A 19,755-nucleotide genomic window follows, 5' to 3' on the forward strand; every position below is an offset into this window, starting at 1 on the left:
TAAAACCAAATGCTACTGATAAGAAAAGAAAAGAAAAGAAAAGAAAAGAAAAGAAAAGAAAAGAAAAGAAAAGAACTCATAGTAATAAAATGGCTCCCAGTGAATTCTGCTACAGTCATAAATCAGTGCCTTGTTCAGCATCATCGGAGAAGCTTCCTCCTGGCGCAGAGGGGGGAACAAATCTAGATACAGATGCCCCCAGCCAGACATTAGGCAGAGAGACAGAGAGACAGAGAGAGACAGAGACAGAGAGAGACAGAGAGAGATAGACAGAGACACAGACAGAGACAGAGATAGACTTCGAGACAGACAGTCAGAGAGACAGAGACAGAGAGAGACAGAGAGAGACAGAGAGAGACAGAGAGACAGAGAGAGACAGAGACAGAGACAGACTGAGAGACAGACAGAGACAGACTGAGAGACAGACAGAGAGACAGAGAGACAGACAGAGAGAGACAGAGAGACAGACAGACAGAGACAGACTGAGAGACAGACAGAGAGACAGAGACAGAGAGAGAGGGAGACAGACAGAGACAGAGAGATAGACAGACAGAGACACAGACAGAGACACAGGCAGAGACAGACAGAGAGACAAAGAGGCAGAGAGAGACAGACTGACCGACCTTGGAACACTTATCCCTAAATGTATGTCTGCATCAAATCCTTCCCTTCAGAGCTCAGGGAACCCTGCAGAAGAGGAGGCCACCAAGAAAACAAAGCCTTCTATATCAACATGAGCAAAGCTTATGTGAACTCACAGAGACTGGGGTAGCATCCACAGGGCCCGCATGGGTCCATGCTCGGACCTCTGCGGATACGTTATGGCTTCTAGTTTACTGTTCCTTATGGGATTACTGAGTGTGCAAACAAATGGGTCTCTGATTCTTAAGCCTTTTCTTAATCTCTTTTACGTCTGTTGGTTTGTCCTGTCCAGCTTTGATTGGATAGCTTTTGTTTTATCTTATATTTTGTTATACCTTTGAAGCCTGTTCTTTTCTATTGAGAGACAGAAATGGTGTTGATCCACATGGTAGACAGACTGGGGAGGAACTGGGACTCGTAGCGGGAGGAGAAGCTGCAATCAGGCGAACAGGATACATTGTGGGAGAAAGAATATTTTAAACACAAGGAAGAAAACAGAAGACGAACCCAAGCCTGTGCCACCATGCCTCTTTTTCACTGAGATTTTGGAGACCCAAGTGCAGGCTTCACGCTTATACCTCAAGTGCTTTCTCAGCTGAGCTGTCTCCCAGCCCCAGACACTGAAGCCATCTCTCCTCTGACTTTACTGCCTGTATTGGGTATTTTTGCATCTGCATCATGCTTCATGATCCTCACAGACAATGAGAATATTTGTGGCTTAGAGATTTTAGCATGCCCAGGATCACCCAGATGGGACTAAGCCAAAGTAGAAGGATTTCTGAGAGTTCACAATGAGTGACAGCCCAGCTTGAGGTATCTAGAATAAGGTACTGTCCTAAAAACATTTCTTAAAAAATGAAAGAAACCAAATCAAAAGTTGCAATGAAGGTATGCTTGGGATGTTTTCGATAGCTTAATTTTTGTTGTTGTTGTTTTAGTAAGTAATTCTTAGAGTTAATTGAAGAATCTGTGACATTACCATCTAGACCTGTTAGTTACTATAAGCTGTGTGGATACCAAACAGTGTAGATCACTGGTTCTCAACCTTCCTAATGCTGTGACCTTCTAGTACAGTTCCTCGTGTTGTGGTGACCCCAACCATAACATTATTTTTCTTGCTACTTCATCACTGTAATTTTGTAACGTAAATACCTGTGTTTTCTGATGGTCTTCATTTGAACCCTGAATCAAAGGGGTCCTGACCCACACGTTGAGAACTACTGATGTGACTGTGCATTGGAAAGTGCAGATGGAGCATGTGACCACAGTGGGAAATCCTACTGGGTTGCAGTGGTCTAGCTAGAGGATCAACTCTTCATACTTGTGCCTTGAATTTAATATTATATGCTCATATAATACGTTTGGTCTGGTGGCACACTGGCTGCTTGAAGGACTGGAACAGTCTTCTAACTCGGTAGCCTTGGCTGCCACTGTGTGTTCTCCTCATTCCTAGTCCCACACAGTGGCTTTTTTGGATGGGGCAGCATTTTGCACCCGTTAGTGATGGGGAGCCTCAAAAAGTTTGGGAATTGCTGCACAATTTGGTTTAAGTGCCTTTAGGGTTAAACACTAAAAATATTCAAAAGATGCTGTTGAGCACCGCACTAGCCCCACATTCGGGCGGCCAAAAATGTCGTGGCCCGAGCAAAATGTTGAAGCCCGGGCTGCCCCGCGTTTGGGGGCCAAAAATGTTGAGACCCGCACTAGTCCCTGTTCAGGTGCCAAAAATGTTGGGACCTAGGCTGGCCCACTTTGGGCGGCCAAAAATGTTGCGGCCTTCTCCACTCTACGCTTGGTGGCCACTGTTTCCCTGCCCATGCTGCTGCTCCGGTCTGCGGGTCAGGGTTCAGCAAGAGAGAGAGTGAGGACGGACTCGAAGAATGGAGGGAGACCAGACAGAGTGTGATTCAATCCCGTTTATTCTTCAGTCTCTCTTCTTCTCTCCAAGTCCCAAGTCCTAAGTTCCTAGTCCCTAGTTCCTAGTCCCTAGTGCCTCCAAGTTCCAAGTTTCTTCTTCCAAGTTCTCTTCCAAGTGCCTGCTTCTCTGTTCCCTCTGTCTGATTCTCTGATCTCTGTCTGATTCTCTCTCTCTGCCTCTGCCTTTTATATGTCTCACTTCTAAGCCATGCCTTTTGGTCACACCTTTAATCATGCCCTTAGGTCTTGTCTCTAAATCTGATCTCTACACTTCTAAGTCAAACTCTTAATTTACACACCTTTAATCTCAAGCACCTTTAATCTCAAGGTATCTAAACCAAGATTATCAGAGTGTGCTCAGCTGTTGTAGGCTATTGTAATCCAAGTCTCATGTCAGGGTATATGGCTCAAGATGGCTGCAAAGCTGATAGCCGCTTTCTGCTAAAAGTCGGCCCCCAACAAGATGCAGTGATCCAAGACTGCTTAAGAGAATGATGGCATTGTTGATTAGAAGCCCAGACGCTGGGCACATAATTTCTTATGTGTGTGAGTGTGTGTGTATGTGTATTTGTGTATGTGTATATGTGTGTGTATGTGTGTTTATGTATGTGTATATGTGTGTGTATTTGTGTATGTGTATATGTGTGTATGTGTGTATGTGTATATGTGTGTGTATGTGTCTTTGTGTGTGTGTATATGTGTGTGTTTGTATGTGTGTGTGTATGTATGTATGCAAGCACACATGTATGCACAGGAGAAGGCCAAATGCTGTTCTCAGGCACTGTACCCCCTGTGTTTCAGACAAAATTGTATTCTGGCTTTGGGATTCACTGGGTAGCCATGTTAGGTTGGCCGGCCAGAGAGCCCCAGGACTCTTCCTGTGTCTACCTCTCCAACATTGGGATTACAAATGCTCACCACTGCACCTGGCTTTTTGTTAAAATGTGGGTTCTGGGGGGATTAAACTTAGCTCCTTGTGCTTGGTGATGTAAAGCCATCTGACTGAGCCATCTCTCCAGCCTTGGTCCCACCCATATCTCCTCCTGCTTCCTACCTGAATACATGTTCACATTCCATGATCTTCTCAGAAGATGCAAATACATTGCTTAGAGATGCTAGCTTGCCCAGGATCACCCAGGTGGACCTGGCAGCATTAGGAGCCATGCCTGGATAGATTATACTGCTTTTTATTGCCTCTGGGCCAGATCCCTCCCCCAAAAAGGTACCTTCCCTTTGTTTGATGACAAGTTCTAATGAGGGTTGGTGACAGTAGGGCTTAAGGTAGCTAATCCCATCCATGAAGAGCATGTGAGGTACCAAAGGGCTACAGATGCTGAAGCAAGCCTGGGCCAGTACTAGAGGCCGCTTCTTCATGCTGACCTCATTACCCTGCTAACCCCAACACCCTGGCTTGTGCTGTGGTCTGTGTAAGGGATGGTGGCAATCTTTCTCAGCCCTCTTCACATCTCTGAGCCAACTTCTGGTGCTATTCTCATCTCACAGAGGAGGATGACCAAGGCTGCGAGAAGTGATCTCAGACCTACAAGCATTGCTGGGAGGTATAGGTTAGGGCTTTGACCCCCACATCACCCCCATGCCATGGCCTTCCTTGGTATGGGGATATTTCCTTTTCCCTTTGTGTTTTTTCTGAGTTTATCTCAGGACTCAGGGTGGACTGACCTCCCCCTCCCAGCAGTGAGCTAGTGATGCCAGCTTCCTCCAGGTACTGCCAGGACCATGCTCACATCTCTGCCTGTTGCTCTTTTTCTTTCCTAGTGCCCTGAGTGCCCTCCTGCTGCTGCTTGGTTCTCAGCTTGTCTGCCCGCAGCCCTCCACTGAACACAGAAAGGTAAGTAAGTCGTGGCCGCTCAGAGCCAATGTGCTTCTCGGCCAGAGGGGGTGGAGTCACCATGGCCACTTCCCTTATCTTCCTTCTGCCTGAAGGTGAGTCCCAGCTGATTCTGAGTATAAGCACTATTTCTAGAATGTTCAGCAATCTTTGCATCTTTTCCAGGTTCCTGGATAAGAAGCCAGTGCTCTGAGCCAGTCTCTGATCTGAGAGCAGAGCGGGCTTTATAGTCTGTGTCTCTAGAGTTGAGTGGGAAGGCATTGCAAAGGCTTGAAAGCAGAGGCCCCATTCAGGAGTGGAGAGCGCTTGCCAGAGCTGGGTGCCTGTACAAATACGTCTTCAAGGCCACAGGCAGGGGAAGATTGGAAAAGCTGGAGTGGCTTGAGAGGACCCACCCCCTTTCCATATGGAGCTGGGATCCCTGATAGAAAGCACCCAGTTTCTGCTGCCAGGAGGAATCTGGGAAGGAAGGAAGGAAGAAAGGAAGGAAGGAAGGAAGGAAGAAAGGAAGGAAGGAAGGAAGAAGGAAGGAAGGAAGGAAGAAAGAAAGGAAGGGAGGAAGGGAGGAAGGGAGGGCAGATGGACAGAGAGACAGATGTGGCTTTTTGTTATCCAGCCCATCTTCTTTTGCTGTTTCCTTTTGGATTAAGCTAGACTAGTGGTTCTCAACCTGTGGGTTCACAAAGTAGATATCTTACATATAAGATACTGTACACTTTAGATATTTGTATTACGATTCATAAAAGTAGCAAAACTATAGTCATGAATTAGCAACGAAATAATTTTATGTTTGGAGCTCACGACGACGATGACACGAGCTGTGTTTAAGGGTTGCAGCGTTAGGAAGGTTGCAAACCACTGGTCTAGGCAGTTAGCAACAGTTCTAGAATCCAGTCCCCAGAGAGCAGCTTTCTGGGCCCACAGGATATAAAGAGTTCATTTCTCCTCAAATTCTGCCTGCCTTGTGTGCACGATCTAGCCCGGTGATGCCTGGCCACGGAGCAGGACCTCTGTCAGTGCTTCCTGAGAAGTAGGACACATGACAAAGTACCTCAAGGCTCCGTCATCTCCCTGGGTCCCAAGAGAATAGCCATTAGTGTTGAAGTGGCTTTGAGCTGGAGGGCTTTCACAGGGGAAGTTCAGAATCAAAACTGAGCTGAGAGAGGAAGGCATGCCATGGCTTGACCCTCTTCCCAGCAGCTGTTGGTGTTCTCATCTACTTTATCTAATTTCTTTTAGATCTGGGGGTTGCGTTCTGCTTTTCTGGACCAGGTAGAAGCCTCTGTGGTACCTTGTTCCCCACTGGCAAGTCAGTGCCATGCATGCACTTCTCACACAGTCCTTTGACTGGAGAATACAGCCTGGCACAGTTAGGTGCTCAACGCAGTACTTGTTGAATGACTAACTAATAGAATGACTGGGACCTGGCCAAGGCCCAAACATCATTTTGCAAGATTGATTTGGAAATGTACAGCCTCTCAGCCTATCATCGCACCCCAAGCCATAATTTCAATAGGTAGAAGGTTTTAAAAAAATTATTATTGTGTATTCAATCATTAATGCTTAGTACGATTGGGACTAATAATAGCTGACTTGCCCTAACAGTGTTCTTTCTTGTTGTCCTCCATACTCAGATATGTAATCATAGCTAAAAATAGTTTATAAATAATTCAATTATTTTGTCATCTCTTTTTGTTTTTTAAGATACCCGAATAATAAATATGTCAAATCTCAGGGTAAAAGGTTCCCAAATAATTGTTACTGTGTGTGTATGTGTGCATATGTGTATGTAGATGTATGTGGCATGTATGTGTGTATGCATGTATGTAGATGTATGTGGCATGTATGTGTGCATATGTGTATGTAGATGTATGTGGCATGTATGTGTGCATTTATGTATATAGATGTATGTGGAGTGTATGCGTGCATATGTGTATGTAGATGTATGTGGCATGTATGTGTGCATGTTAGTATATAGATGTATGTGGCATGTATGTGTGCATGTATGTATGTAAATGTATGTGGCATGTATGTGTGCATATGTGTATGTAGATGTATGTGGCATGTATGTGTGCATGTATGTATGTAAATGTATGTGGCATGTATGTGTGCATATGTGTATGTAGATGTATGTGGCATGTATGTGTGCATATGTGTATGTAGATGTATGTGGCATGTATGTGTGCATATGTGTATGTAGATGTATGTGACATACATGCCAAGGCACACATGTAGAGATCAGAGGAACAACGTACGAGTCACTTCATCCACTGTGCTGGTCCTGGGGATTGAACTCAGGTCATCAGCCTTGGTAGAAAGCCTCACTGTCTGCTGAGCCATCTTGTCCATCCCTCTCATCTTTCTCAAGTATTTTTTTTCCTGATAACAGAAAAAAAAAGGTTTATTAGTTGCTTTAGAGTATTGAATTTAAAACACTAAGCAAAACAGTATCATATCTTGGTATATAGTAGCTCCTCGTCAAAGTATTATTAAGAACTTTGCAATTGGAGGCTATTTCCCTGCCTGTTCTTGACATTTATAGATTTCTTCACTTGGGGGAAAGACATTTCAGAGCAGTTGTTGCACATAATAAACATATGTGTCTTGGCCGCCAGGGTTCTTGCCGTTCATCCAAGAAAAGAAGGCCACGTGGGTTTTCTTGGGTGCTAGGCTGCTTTTCAATGTTTTCTTAGAGCTTTTTGTGACTGTGGCTGTCATCCTGGGGATCCCCCCAAACCTGGCAGTAATAGCAGGGCTGGCAGTAGCAGCATCCACTCAGGCAGGCAAGAAGCCAACTAAGGAAATGTTCATTAACTGGACTTGCAACAGTGTATCCATGAAGAGGCAAGCCCGAGGAAATGCTTATTAACTGGACTTGCAACAGTGTATCCATGAAGAGGCAAGCCCGAGGAAATGCCTATTAACCAGGCCTGCAACACTGTGTCTATAAAGAACTGCCCCAAATACTTTAAGTCTTTCTGGGCCATACTTTTTGTCACAATTGTTTAACTCTGCCTGGAGAGGGAGGCAGCCAGAAGTCCTATGTAAATGAATAGTTGTGGCTGCGTGCCAGTAAAGTTTTGTTTACAAAAATAGGTGGTGAGCTGGATTTGGCTGGTAGGCCGAAGTTTGCTAACCTCTGCTCTAGTCAGGATGGAAAGGAATTAACTGTGGGCTCAGGATACAGTTTATTCAGTGGGGTACCTGAGTTTGATCTCAAGAACACATACTTAAAAATCCAGGAGTGAAGGCATACCTTTGTAATCCTACCATTGGCAGACAAAGACAGGGAGATGGCTGGGGCTCCCAGCCAACCACCATAGCCCACTTGGTGAACTGCAGATTAGTGAGAGATCAGGTCTCAATCAATCAATCAATCAATCAATCAATAAAATGGTGGATGTTGACTGAGAACAGTGCCTGAGGTTTTCCCTTACCTGCACATACCACATGCAGGCCACCTATGTGCACATGCACAGGAACACACACACACACACATACACACACACACACACACACACACCCCCTACATGCATACATACATACATACACACATGTATTTTGAAATTTGAAGGTAGAAATTATCTCCTTTTGAAACCTGAAAGACACAAAGGAATTGGGAGAAAAATCATAGAGTTTTACATTAAAATGAGATTTACAGTTGCTATTCAGTTGTTTTCATTACATAGATACATTTATAATTGAATTCTCACGGACCTATTGTTTTGTGGTAAAATTTGTTACACTTGATTGTTAGCAGAGAAGAACAGAAAGAATTACAAACCCATCTAAGGGCAATTCTTTAGGGACAGAGTTATTAATTTGCACATATTATAGTCAACTGTATCTATGAAAGTCAGCTACTCAAAGGCTCTCTCTTCTTCCTTGTTACTGTGGTCTGTCTAACTTTAGCATATGGAAGCGTTTCCACAGCGTAAGTTATTCCGACCAAGAGACATAATTTGTAAATGCTGTCAAGTAAACTATGCACGTCTCAGTGCCGTCCGGGTGACTGGCTACATCTCTTTAGAACTGTCCTATGTAATAATACAGGCGGAGGGGACCTGGTGCAGAGTATAAGTAGCTCTTTCCAGATGTTTCTATGCAGAAGGCCTCCTATTCTGGCAGAATTAACAACCCCACAAAGGACGGCTCACCCATTAATTGCTGATACTTCGCAGATGATGGTAGTTTTAGAGGGTGTGTGTGTATGTGGTATGTGTGTGTGTGTGCACGCGCACGTGCATGCACGTGTGCATGTGTGTCTTTATTGTGAAGAAGAGGAGACCAAGAGCAGGGGGAAAAAGAAGTATGGCCAAGACAAACTCTACACAGAACAAATTATGGAATAATGCCATTTTATGTTAAATTTATTTATTTTCTGCATGTATGGAGGACAAGTGTATGTCTGTATGCACTTGTGTTTAGAGGGCAGAAGTTAACATTGTATGTTATTTGTTACTTTTTTTTTTTGAGACTCTCACTGACTGTTGCTGATTGGGTTAAGCTGTCTGGCCAATGAGGCCCCAGGATCCTTCTGTCTCTAACTCCCCTGAAGCAGGGTTACAGATATGTACCACCGTGCCCAGATTTACACAGGTGCTGGCCACAAACTCAGGTCCTCACTTTTGTGCAATAAGCACGTTATAAGCCGAGCCGTCTTCTCACCCCAGTACGGTGTCTTTCGGCTTCTAGACATAGAAAAGTAATTCATTGTAACTGCTCAGTGATTACGTTTATTTTTTAATTTAAGTTTCTCATTTACTGTAGAGAATACAGAAAGTGAAGACAACTAGAGGAAAGAAATGCAAACTCCCCACTGGGACTGCGGGCCAAAGGGAGCCGCTTTGCAGCCCACTGTTTATAGAAACTTTCAAACAAACAGAACAGGGACACTACAGAATGGAGTGAGGGAAGTAAAATATTTGCTTTGCTAACTGATAAGCGGGTCATGATGCAAGTAGGGGGACCTCAGGATAGTTCGTAGGCAGCACTGAACCCAGAGGATGTGTAGCCAAGAACTCTAAATACCCTCTCAGCCATGTCCCCTGGTTGGATGCTGAGCAGAAAAACCTGTGGAAGAACCAAAACGGCTTTCAGTTAGTTACAAAAGACTTCTCATATTATTGATGCTTTAGAAAATGAACATTTCTAGGAGCCAATGTAGGAGGATATCTTTGTGATTTGACGGAGACTGACACTTAAAGAGATCTGAGGGTATAGCTCAGGGGCAGAGTACCTACTCAGAACTGCAGGAACTTCAGAAACAAACAAACAAACAAACAAACAAACAAGATAGAAATATATAAAGTAGAAAAGGAATTATTCTGTGTTAAGTTAAATACTTATGAAAATCCAAAACGCCATAAAAGGGCAAAGTATAATTCAAGTGAGTTCTGTTGATCATTAAGAAGAGTTGAGCAAACCAATTTACAAATGGATAAACCAGGGAGGGTAGATGACTCAGGGTAAAAGGGTTTTCTCTGCAAGCCTAATGACCCACGTGATCCTTGGATCTCACAGTGGGGGAGGTGTGGTGGAGAATAGATGTCTGGATCTTACAGTTGGAGGGGGGGGGCGGAGAGCTCTGACTTCCAGGGGTATATCCTTTGACCTCCACTTGTGTGTTTGTTGTTGTTGTGTGTGCATGCACGCATGCGCGCGCACACACACACACACACACACATTCATGCTAAAATAAAATGTTTTAACTAAATAAAGTATTGAACAGATAGCTCATATGAGAGAACACCCAAATGGTCCCTAAGTGTGTGCAAAGCTGTTTGGTGAGAATCATTTATCCCTGGATGAATATATATTAAGATCTTGAGATGCCACTGCCACGGCTGCTACAGTGAACGTGCTGACAGGACAAGGGTTCTGAGGACAGGAGCTGTCAGAACTGCAGAATCTGAAAAATGGGAACCACTCTGAAACCTTCCCCATCTTCATCTTTCTGGGACCTGCCTGTTCTCTTCTTCTAAGCCCTTACCCTGGAGAAGCAAAGACATGTGCACTAAAGCACACAAGTAACAAGAATCATAGCCATTTGGTTTATGAAAACTGCAGGCTGGACATGCCCTAAAAGCCCACCAGCAAAAAGATGATCAGGGGATATTGGTGCATTGATCTATAAGACAAACAACCATGACAACAGAAGTGAACTTGTTTCCTGTCAAGATGAGCAGCTGGGAGTAGATTTACCCTCTCAACAGAAACAGCCCCTGGAAACATGACCAGTGTTGGTGAAGTTCTTGGACTTTAGGCAATGAAAGACAGAGCTCCATAAGAGATTGGAAATTGAATAATCTGCCCCCAAGTCCCTGAGAGTTCCCAGCCTACTACCCTGGGAGTTTCCTGCCCTGGGTGAACTCTAAGCAGAAGCTGTTAGACTCCTTGAGTAAAGACCAGAATGGTGTGAATCTGAGACGGAGGGTCAGAGAGGATATGGCTGCCCAGAAGGAGGGCCTTAGAGCTCCTGGACAGGGCACTGGTCAGCATGCGGCTGTGAGGAAAACATCTGAGGCTGAGGAAACAATGATTGGAAATCATGAAAGAAAATAATGCTTAGTGTTCATGTAGAAGTAGAGATACGGCTCACTCTGGTGGCTGGACTTTGAAAACTTAATCTAACAGGTACTGTAGAAGACTGAAACAAGTCTTGCTTCAGGGTTGGGGCTTAAGTCACCCCAAACTGTGCCCCAAAAGGATCCAATTGCTTCTTGAAACTCAACTGTATCCTAGCGTAAAGCTCAAAAGTAGAAGACTCTGTTGGGTTGCAGGCTAGCCCGTTGGCAGGTTGTTTGCCTAGCATGACTGCAGATTTGTTTACCCCTAGGCACTGAAATAGAAGAGTTTAGGAGTCTAAGAATGCCCAGAACTAATTGTGGGCAAGTCCAGGCTGACCAGCAGTGAGGTGAGCCACTACCAGCCATATACAGAAGCAGAAACATGTTTGTGTCATACGAGAAACATATGAGGAGAATAATCAGTCGTCTTTACCCAACTTGGGGAGATGGGCATGCGGTTTTGAGTTTGACAGTAAGGTTATTGGAACCCAGCAAAGTGGTATTGAAATGCTCAGAAAGGCCTGGGAGACGCAGAAAAGAAAATACCTAAGTCAAACATTTTGAGATGAAAACAACAATTAAAAAAAATACAGTGGGCAGAATTACACACAGGCTCAACATTTACAGGAGAAAAATTAAGCAGATTTGAATACAGGATGAAACACTTCTACAAAATGAAACACAGGAAAAAGAGTTTCTGACAAATGGACAGAGCATCAGTAATTTCAGGCAGGACCAACGTGCCATCAGGAAAGGAGAGAAGGTATGAGAGACAGAAAAAAATGCTTAAAATAAATAGGAAAATTTTCAAATTATATATATATATATATATATATATATATATATATATATATATATATATATATATGAGATAATAGCATTGAATCCCAAGCACTGGAAATGTGAAGAAAATGGTAGCAATCATAACCAAGCTGCCCGAGGAGAGTGGTAAAGAGGAAAATTTGAAGCCTCTAGCGAAGTAGGAAGGCCATATTATATACTCAGGAGCAACATTAAGGAGGAGAATTAGATTCCTGTGTCTTCTCATCAAACCAGCACAGTAACATCTCTAAAGCATTAAAAGAATAAAGCTGTGAGTCTAGGATTGTATGCCAAGCAAAATGAAGATAAAACACATACATTTTAAAACATACAAATGGTGTACAGCACTCCGCTGTCAGAATTATTAGAGGAAGTTGGGTATGGCATACCGGTCTCTAGCTCCAGCACTTCTGGGGCTGACTGGGAGCATCCAAGTTCAGCTTCGGTAACGTAGTAAGACTCTGTCTCAAAAATCATGTTGGTAAGGAAATCCTTTTAAAACTATTTGGTGTGTGTGCGCGCACGCTTATAATGTATGCCTATGGACACACTTTGCACAGTATACATGTGAGGATCTGAGAACAACTTTGTAATTCGTTCTTTTACCTTTATGTGGACTCAAGGGTTTGGCCTCAGATCACCAAGTCTGCCTGGCAAACGTTACCCCGAGCTATCTTGCCATCCCTAAAGGAAGTTCTGTAGACAGAATGAAGATATAGGATAAAAATATGGGTTCACATAAAGGAATGAATAGACCAAGGGTAAGTACACTGTTGAATACCATTGTGCCCCATTATGAAGGGGAATGTGTTCTGAGGAATGTGTTAGGTTATTACACCATTATGCTAACACTATAGATTATACTTAACAAAAAAGCTGGGTTGGCTAGGATATCACTGGGCAAGAGAGTCTCATGGGACTACTATCTGTATCTATATGTGTCTGTCTTTGACTAAAATACCACTATTATACTAGATTATATATGAGGATTTTTAAAAATGTGTCTTTCAAAGATTGTGTCTAAATAAGAATAACCCTTTGTGATGGGGTTTATGTTTAAATAAAACAGAAGGCAACAGAATAAATCCCAGGAAAGGATACATTTAACACCCTGAGGTCCTTTCTCTTCTGTATGCCAAATGGTATCATATTCCTTGAATGTTGAATTGGGTAAGTTAAATTTGGTAAGTCAGTCATAGTATTAGATACCCTAAACTTATCAAAATACAATAGAGAACAGCTTACAACTGAAAAGGAGATAAAACAGAACCCCAAAACTACTTAAATCAACAGAGAAATATGCAATGTTTATGGCTGAAGGAATTTCATGTTGAGATAGGCATTCTTCCCAGGTTGATCTATAGCTTTGACATCATTCTAATGCAATTTTCAGCAGATGTTTTTGTTGCAGTTGACAAAATGATTTCAAAATCCCCATGGAAATGCGCAGGGCTTCAGATAAGCAAAACGAGTGGTTTTTTTTTTTTTTAATTGTAAGATTTATACCATGTAATATTTATCTCATTAGGTAGGGTGGTCATTATAAAGATAGGATGTTATTGGCATAGAGAGAGACAAATAGATAATGGGACAGAGTGGAGTATAAAAATCCATCCACATATATATGAAAAACTGAGTTTTGATCTATGGCTTTAGATTGCCAATTTAATATGATACTGGAATCATCGGATATCCACATGCCAAAATGTGGACTTTATTCTGTCCTTTTGTATAATAGTATATTAATTAATTCAAGCTGAACAAATGAGGAATAGAAGGAGTTTCATTTACAATAATAAAGGCCCTATATTAAAAAGACGACACCGTTCAATGGTGAAAGAGAGAATCATTCTCATTTAAGAGCTAGAACAGGCAGAGTCCCCCATGTTTTGCCACTTCTGTTCAACACAGAACTGGGAGCTCTAAGAAGAGGCCTCGGTCAAGAAAAATAAAGAGGAGGCACTCAACCTGGAAGAGAGAGAAAGTAATTTCTCAGTTCACAAGTGCACCCAGAAAAATATCAAGATAGCAAGTGAGCAACATGAGACTACACTGGGTATCTGCACATTAAAAGGAACCGGTCAAAGCAGGACATCTACCAAGGAGGTACAGCCTGGGGCAGTGATGCTGTACACTGTGGCTGGAACTGAAGTAGACATAGATAACGGAAAGACGCACCAGCTTCATGGCCTGGAAGGCGAACTGTGCCTTTGATGCCAGGACTACTAAGTCATCTCCGAAGCAACTGTAAATAGTGTAGCTATAAAAAATGCGATACTTTTACAAAAATAAAAAAAAATCACCCTAAAATTTATATGGAATTTCAAGACAATAAATATAGCCAAAGCAGTCTTCAAAAAAGAACAAAGCAAGAGGTCATGTTCTTTTTTTATTCCAGACTTAGTATGAAGCTACATTGATCAAGCCAAGACAGTACTAGCATGAGGACAGACAGCAATGGTGGGACAGAACAGAAAGTCCTGAAACAAAGCTTTGAGCATCTTGTACTTGTGTGACTTTCCCAAGGGTGCCAAGGTCATTCAATGGGAAATGGACCATCTGTTTAGCAAGTGATTCTGGGAACACTGGATATCTATATACTGAAGAGTGGAGTCGAGGCCACCTTCACACCGTATACAACAATAACTCAACACAGAACAAGTGCTTAAATTTAAGCCTTGAAGACACAAAAGTCTTAGAGCAGCGGTTCTCAACCTGTGGGTGGGTCATGACCCTTTCACAGAGGTTACGTATCAGATATTTACATAACTACTCATAATAGTGTCAAAAGGACAGTTATAAAGTAGCAACGAAATAATTTTATGGTTGGGGTCACCACAAGATGAGGAACTATGTTTAAGGGTCTTAGCATTAGGAAGGTTGAGAACCATAGAAGAAGCATAGGAGAGACTCTTCAACACAGTAGACGTGAGGTAATTTTCTAGATGTGTTATCACAGGTACAATGACAAAAGACATTTAGACAAATTGGCTGTAATGAAATTAGCATATGTCATGACTGTGGGAATGGCTCAGCTGTTGAGAGAGAGTTCTGACTCCTCCTGTAGAGCATCCAGGCTCATTAGCATCCACACTGGGGCTCACAACTGTCCCTAACTTCAGTCACAGGGATCTGATGCCCTCCTCTGGTCTCCTTGGGCAGTGTACACATGTGAATGCACTTCATGCAGGCAAAATAAATCTTTGTTTAAAGATAAAATTATACCTGGAAGCCAGTATCAACAGAGTCTAAAGACAATCATAGGCTGGGAAAAATATTTGCGAACCATGTCTTTCTGGTAAAAGATTGATATTAAGAGCACACAGAGAACTCTTACAGCCCAACGGCTAAACAACCAGATTCATAAATGGGCCAGTGACTTGAGTAGATGCCTTTTAGAAAAAAATATAAAAAAGACCAGTATCGTAAGGAAAGGAAAGTTCAGGAGGGAGAGATGACAACTAAGGGGCAAGAAGATTTTTAGAATGATAGATATTTGCATATCTTGATTGTGGTGGGGGTATCATGACTGAATATGACTGAGACAACATCAAATTGTACATTTTATGAACGGTTTCTTGGGGCGATTATACCTCAATGAAACCCTTACTAAAAACTACTTACGTCGCAAGTGACAAATGAAAGAAATTATTTTTACGGACTTTTTGAGTATTCTCTCGTGTGTTTGTTTAGTTGTATGTGTGCATGTGTGTGCAGGAGGTAGTTATGTGCACATATGTGCAGGCACCCAAAGAGGCCGAAAGAAGGTTCGAGAGCCCCTGAAACTGGCCTTAAAGCTTGTGACCCACCTGATGTGAGTGCTGGGGTGTGAACTCTGGTGTGCTCTCAACCACTGATCTAGCTCTCCAGTTTTAGCAAAGAAGAGACATTTCTAGTCTTTATATTGATTATAAGAACCTAAATACAAAGGGTCCTGCAGCGTGATTCCATTTATAGGCAGTTTTAGAATAAAAAGGTAAATGACCATGATGTAATATAACATGAGTCTATAACATGAGACCCTTATGTATCAGTGGGGTGTGGGAGTGGCTAGTGACTGGCAAGGACATAAGGGAACATTCCAGGGTATTAGAAATATTCTAACCCTTGACACAGGTAGAGGCTATATGGGTTTTGGAAGGCTAAAGCTCCATATATTTACAATGAACAGACCTTATGGCTTTATGCATATTAACCCTCAATTACAAAGGTCGGTGAAGGGGCCAGGGGCATGTCATTGCCCATAAACCTTTGTCTTGTAAGCATGAGAACTTGAGTTTGGCACCTCAGAACTCGTTAAAGGGTCGGGCACCCATGGCATGAGCCTGTAATTCTATTGATGATGGGATGGAAGAGGCAGAAAGGTGGAGCCCTAGAAGTTTGGTGGTCCAGTAGGCTAACCTAGCTGATGGGAGATGGTGGTGGTTAGCCTAATCGTCAACTTGATACAACTAGAATCACATAGAAAGAGCCCTTTCAGGGACTGTCTTTATCAGGTGAGCTTGTGGGCATGTCTGGATGGGGACTGTCCTGGTTGCCTTAATAGATGTGGGGAGGCCCTCTGTTTAAGTGTGGATGGTACCTTCTAATAGGGTCCAGAAGAAGGGCATCTTTGTCTCACTTAGCCTATGCTCTCTTCAATGAGTTCATCTGTCCTGTTGGTGCCATTGCTCATTGCTTTGATGACATTAGAACCAGCTCCGTCAGGCTTCTCACATGAACTAAAGATCAGTGGGCTTACAGGAGGCCTCCAAGCTTTGGGCACTAGCGGAGCAACTAACAGACTCTTGGCCTCTCCGTTGTGAGCCAGTGCTGTTGGACTACCCGCTACCCCAAGGATCCCAGAAGCCAATTTAATGAATTCTCTTTCAGCATATACTCATCTTACTGGCTGTGTTCCTCTAGAGAACCCCGATTAATATAGAGACCTGGTCTTAAAAGTTAAATGGTGCCTCCAGACTAGCACTCAAGGTTCTCCTTGGACTGCTTTGCACACACATACATGTGCATCCCACACAGTCACCACACACACACACACACACACACACACACACACACACACACACCTCAGTGGAGGAAAAGCAGAAAGCCAATGTATTGAATCTAATGCCAGTGCTGATATGACAATTAAAGTCCCTGGAGAGGCATTGGGTTGTCCTTTGGGAGTGACCAAGAGCCAGAGATACTCTTCAAAGCACAAGGCAAGGTTCTCTTAACAGGCCTGTATCCAGCTGCAGAGCCATGAAGAGTCAGAAGTAGATTCTGAAGCAGCCACTAGAACGTCTCCAGCTGTTCTTTGTCAAGCATTCTGTCTAATGTCACGAAAATGACCGGCCGCTTCTGAAAAGTTAAGGAAGTCATAGTCTTAAAGGCCTTATTAAGAGAGGTGGGTCCAGCACTCACTAATTTTTGCTATGCTGAACTCTTGGATTCAAATCCAGTTGCAGGAAAAACGAATCGCTTTTGTCTCTACTAACAAACCAGCAGTGACTGCTGGACTTGGTGTTGTGATGCTTTGTGGAGTGCAGAGGAGGCCATCTTCAGGCCTTTAGTTCAGGAATCACAGGGCAGGCCTTACAGCTGAGTTGCTGCCTCACTGGGAGCCAATGGGCCCCTCAGATTTCCATTTTTATTTTTGGGAGCATGCTTGCTATTCACAGGGAGGCAGTATGAGTTGTAACAGAGTAGAAGACCCTAGACACAGGAAGACCTTGGTAGGGACTTCAGTCCCTCATGACAAGGAAGGCATGGCAGGGTGAATGACACCATCAGGAATCAGGAGCTGATGTCTTTAAAGACTCGCCCCTAGTGACCTATGCCCACCACTCTGGCCAGCTCCTAAAGGGTTTACAATACACACAATGATGACCCACGCTAGAGACTCAATTTAGAATTGGGTCTGAGGGGGATATTTTAGATCGAAATCCTAACAGCCTAGCTGTTTTGCCATTGCGTTCTTTGCACTTTTCAGGCTTATCCAAATTCATGTGAGTTCATTTTCTAACCCTTTGGTCTGTGGGCTCTACCAGGGTCTTCCTGTGTTCCAGGTTTTTGTCCTGGCCATACTTGTGTTAACCAAGAAGATTGGAGGGGAGCCAAGTTTTCCCTGAGACTCACGTTGAATATGCTTGCCCTATCTCTGAGTTATACAGGAGTTGTTTTCAGTGGGAAGGTTTCAAATCAGGAGTGCAGACATAGCAGTGCCTACTTGGTAAACTGAGGCAGGAGGACTGTTAGAGCTCATGAGTTGGAAGCCAGCCTGGGCAATATAGCTAGATTCTGTTTCAAACCGAACCAAACCGAACCAAACCGAACCAAACCGAACCAAACCAAACCAAACCAAACCAAACCAAACCAAACCAAACCTAACCAAACCAAACCAAACCAAAGGATGTGGGGGTTGGCTCAGTCATTTTATTTATCATTTGGCCTTGGGCAGTTGGGACCCAAGTTACAATGCAGAGTGTGTTAGTGTGTGCTTGTAGTTCCGGAGCTGGGGAGGCAGAAAGAGGACCCCTGGGGCTTGTTGGCCAGCTAGTCTAAGCTAATTAGTGAACTCCAGGCTAGTTAGAGATGCTGTCTCTAAGGAGGTGGGTGAGTTCCTGATGATGACACTTGAGGCTTCCCCCTGGCCTCCGTATACACACAGATACACATGCACTCATGTCTCCATCCACACCCGTACCTACACACATAGGAGCGCGCACACAGATGTGCACATGCAGAAACAAAGCACATGCATCATGAAAAAGCTGGGGTGGCTGTGTTAATGTCAAACAGACATAAACTCCAGGTCAAACTGTAGGAACGGAAGTAAAGAGAGACATTTATTTATTTATTGGAAGAAATAAAATGTGTGTGACCCCTGCCTGCCCCACCCCCAAAGTTCAGGTCACTGATTCTGTTTGTAGAAGTGCTACAGGCCACCAGGAAGGGGCATCAGAAAGTAAGGCATGGCTATCGGGCACCTCCCACATGTATATGGTAAAGATGGTATTTGTTCCCATTAACTCTCTCTGTTGGTGTCTCACTGTGACTAAGTGAAGCACAAAGGCAAGCAAAAAAACTAAACAAAGCAATTCTGGTTTGTTCTATCGGTAGGCATTCTGCCTGCTTCACAGAAACACAACCCAAGAGTATGAATTCCTTCCTTTAGAAGCCTGTGGTTCCACTTCTAACAGTATTTTAAAATAAATACATTATAAATGTGTTATTGTTGTCTGAACAATTCTAATACCTGTATCTCAAACGTAATCTTGCCACAAGCAGCCAAACGTCTTACGGAGGAGATATTTTTGTGTGTTTCGATACTAACAAAGTGAATGGGGGACCATAAATGGTTCTAAGAAAATGAGCGTTTTATGGGCTTTAATTTTTTTTCCTCAAAATTTCCATTCCCTCCCACACTTATGCACACAAAACCCAAACCATAAAAAGGTGTTTTTAAAAATAGCTTCTTAGTACTCCGCTATGTTATATTTCCAGGCTGGATTACAGTAAAAACAAAATTTTGACTGACAGAATAACTTTTAACCTGGGTCACAGATCTTAGTTTCTGAAAAACAATAAAAGAGTCACCATAGACTGGGGAACACTGTCCTCGAGTGGTTTTGGAGGAATCTCCACAAGCTGGCTATCTTCCTTGCCTACCAAGGGTGTTGCTTCCTACATCAGTTAAGACATAGTGAAGAGAAGCCCTCCTGCACTGTGCACGGTTTTACACCCCTTTGTCTTGGTCTTTATACGCATGATGTATGTTTTAACCTACACTTGTGTCTGCCCCTCCCATAAATTCTTTATTTGTATCAAGTTGTTCTGAGGAGCACTTGAACTCCAGCAGACTGCTTGGTTGATATTCTGATTGCTTGGTAATTGTGGACTTTGGGCAAGGCCCTCAGTTTCTTCATCTGTATAATGGAGCTAGGAAGAGCATCTATCAGGTGTTTTTTGAGAATT

General features: G+C 43.2%; 1 protein-coding gene across 4 annotated transcripts in view; it reads left to right on the plus strand.

Moving 5' to 3' along the window:
- The window catches only part of Thsd4 (thrombospondin type 1 domain containing 4), a 562,869-nt gene that overhangs the window by 37,648 nt on the left and 505,466 nt on the right, over positions 1-19,755 (plus strand). For all 4 annotated transcript variants that reach the window (XM_076925454.1, XM_076925453.1, XM_076925455.1 and 1 more), the window contains one exon: positions 4,336-4,408. In XM_076925454.1, the coding sequence (XP_076781569.1) occupies positions 4,336-4,408 (73 nt within the window). The remainder of the gene's footprint in view (positions 1-4,335; positions 4,409-19,755) is intronic.

Source organism: Arvicanthis niloticus, chromosome 26 (genome assembly GCF_011762505.2).
Source record: "Arvicanthis niloticus isolate mArvNil1 chromosome 26, mArvNil1.pat.X, whole genome shotgun sequence".
NCBI lineage: Eukaryota > Metazoa > Chordata > Mammalia > Rodentia > Muridae > Arvicanthis > Arvicanthis niloticus.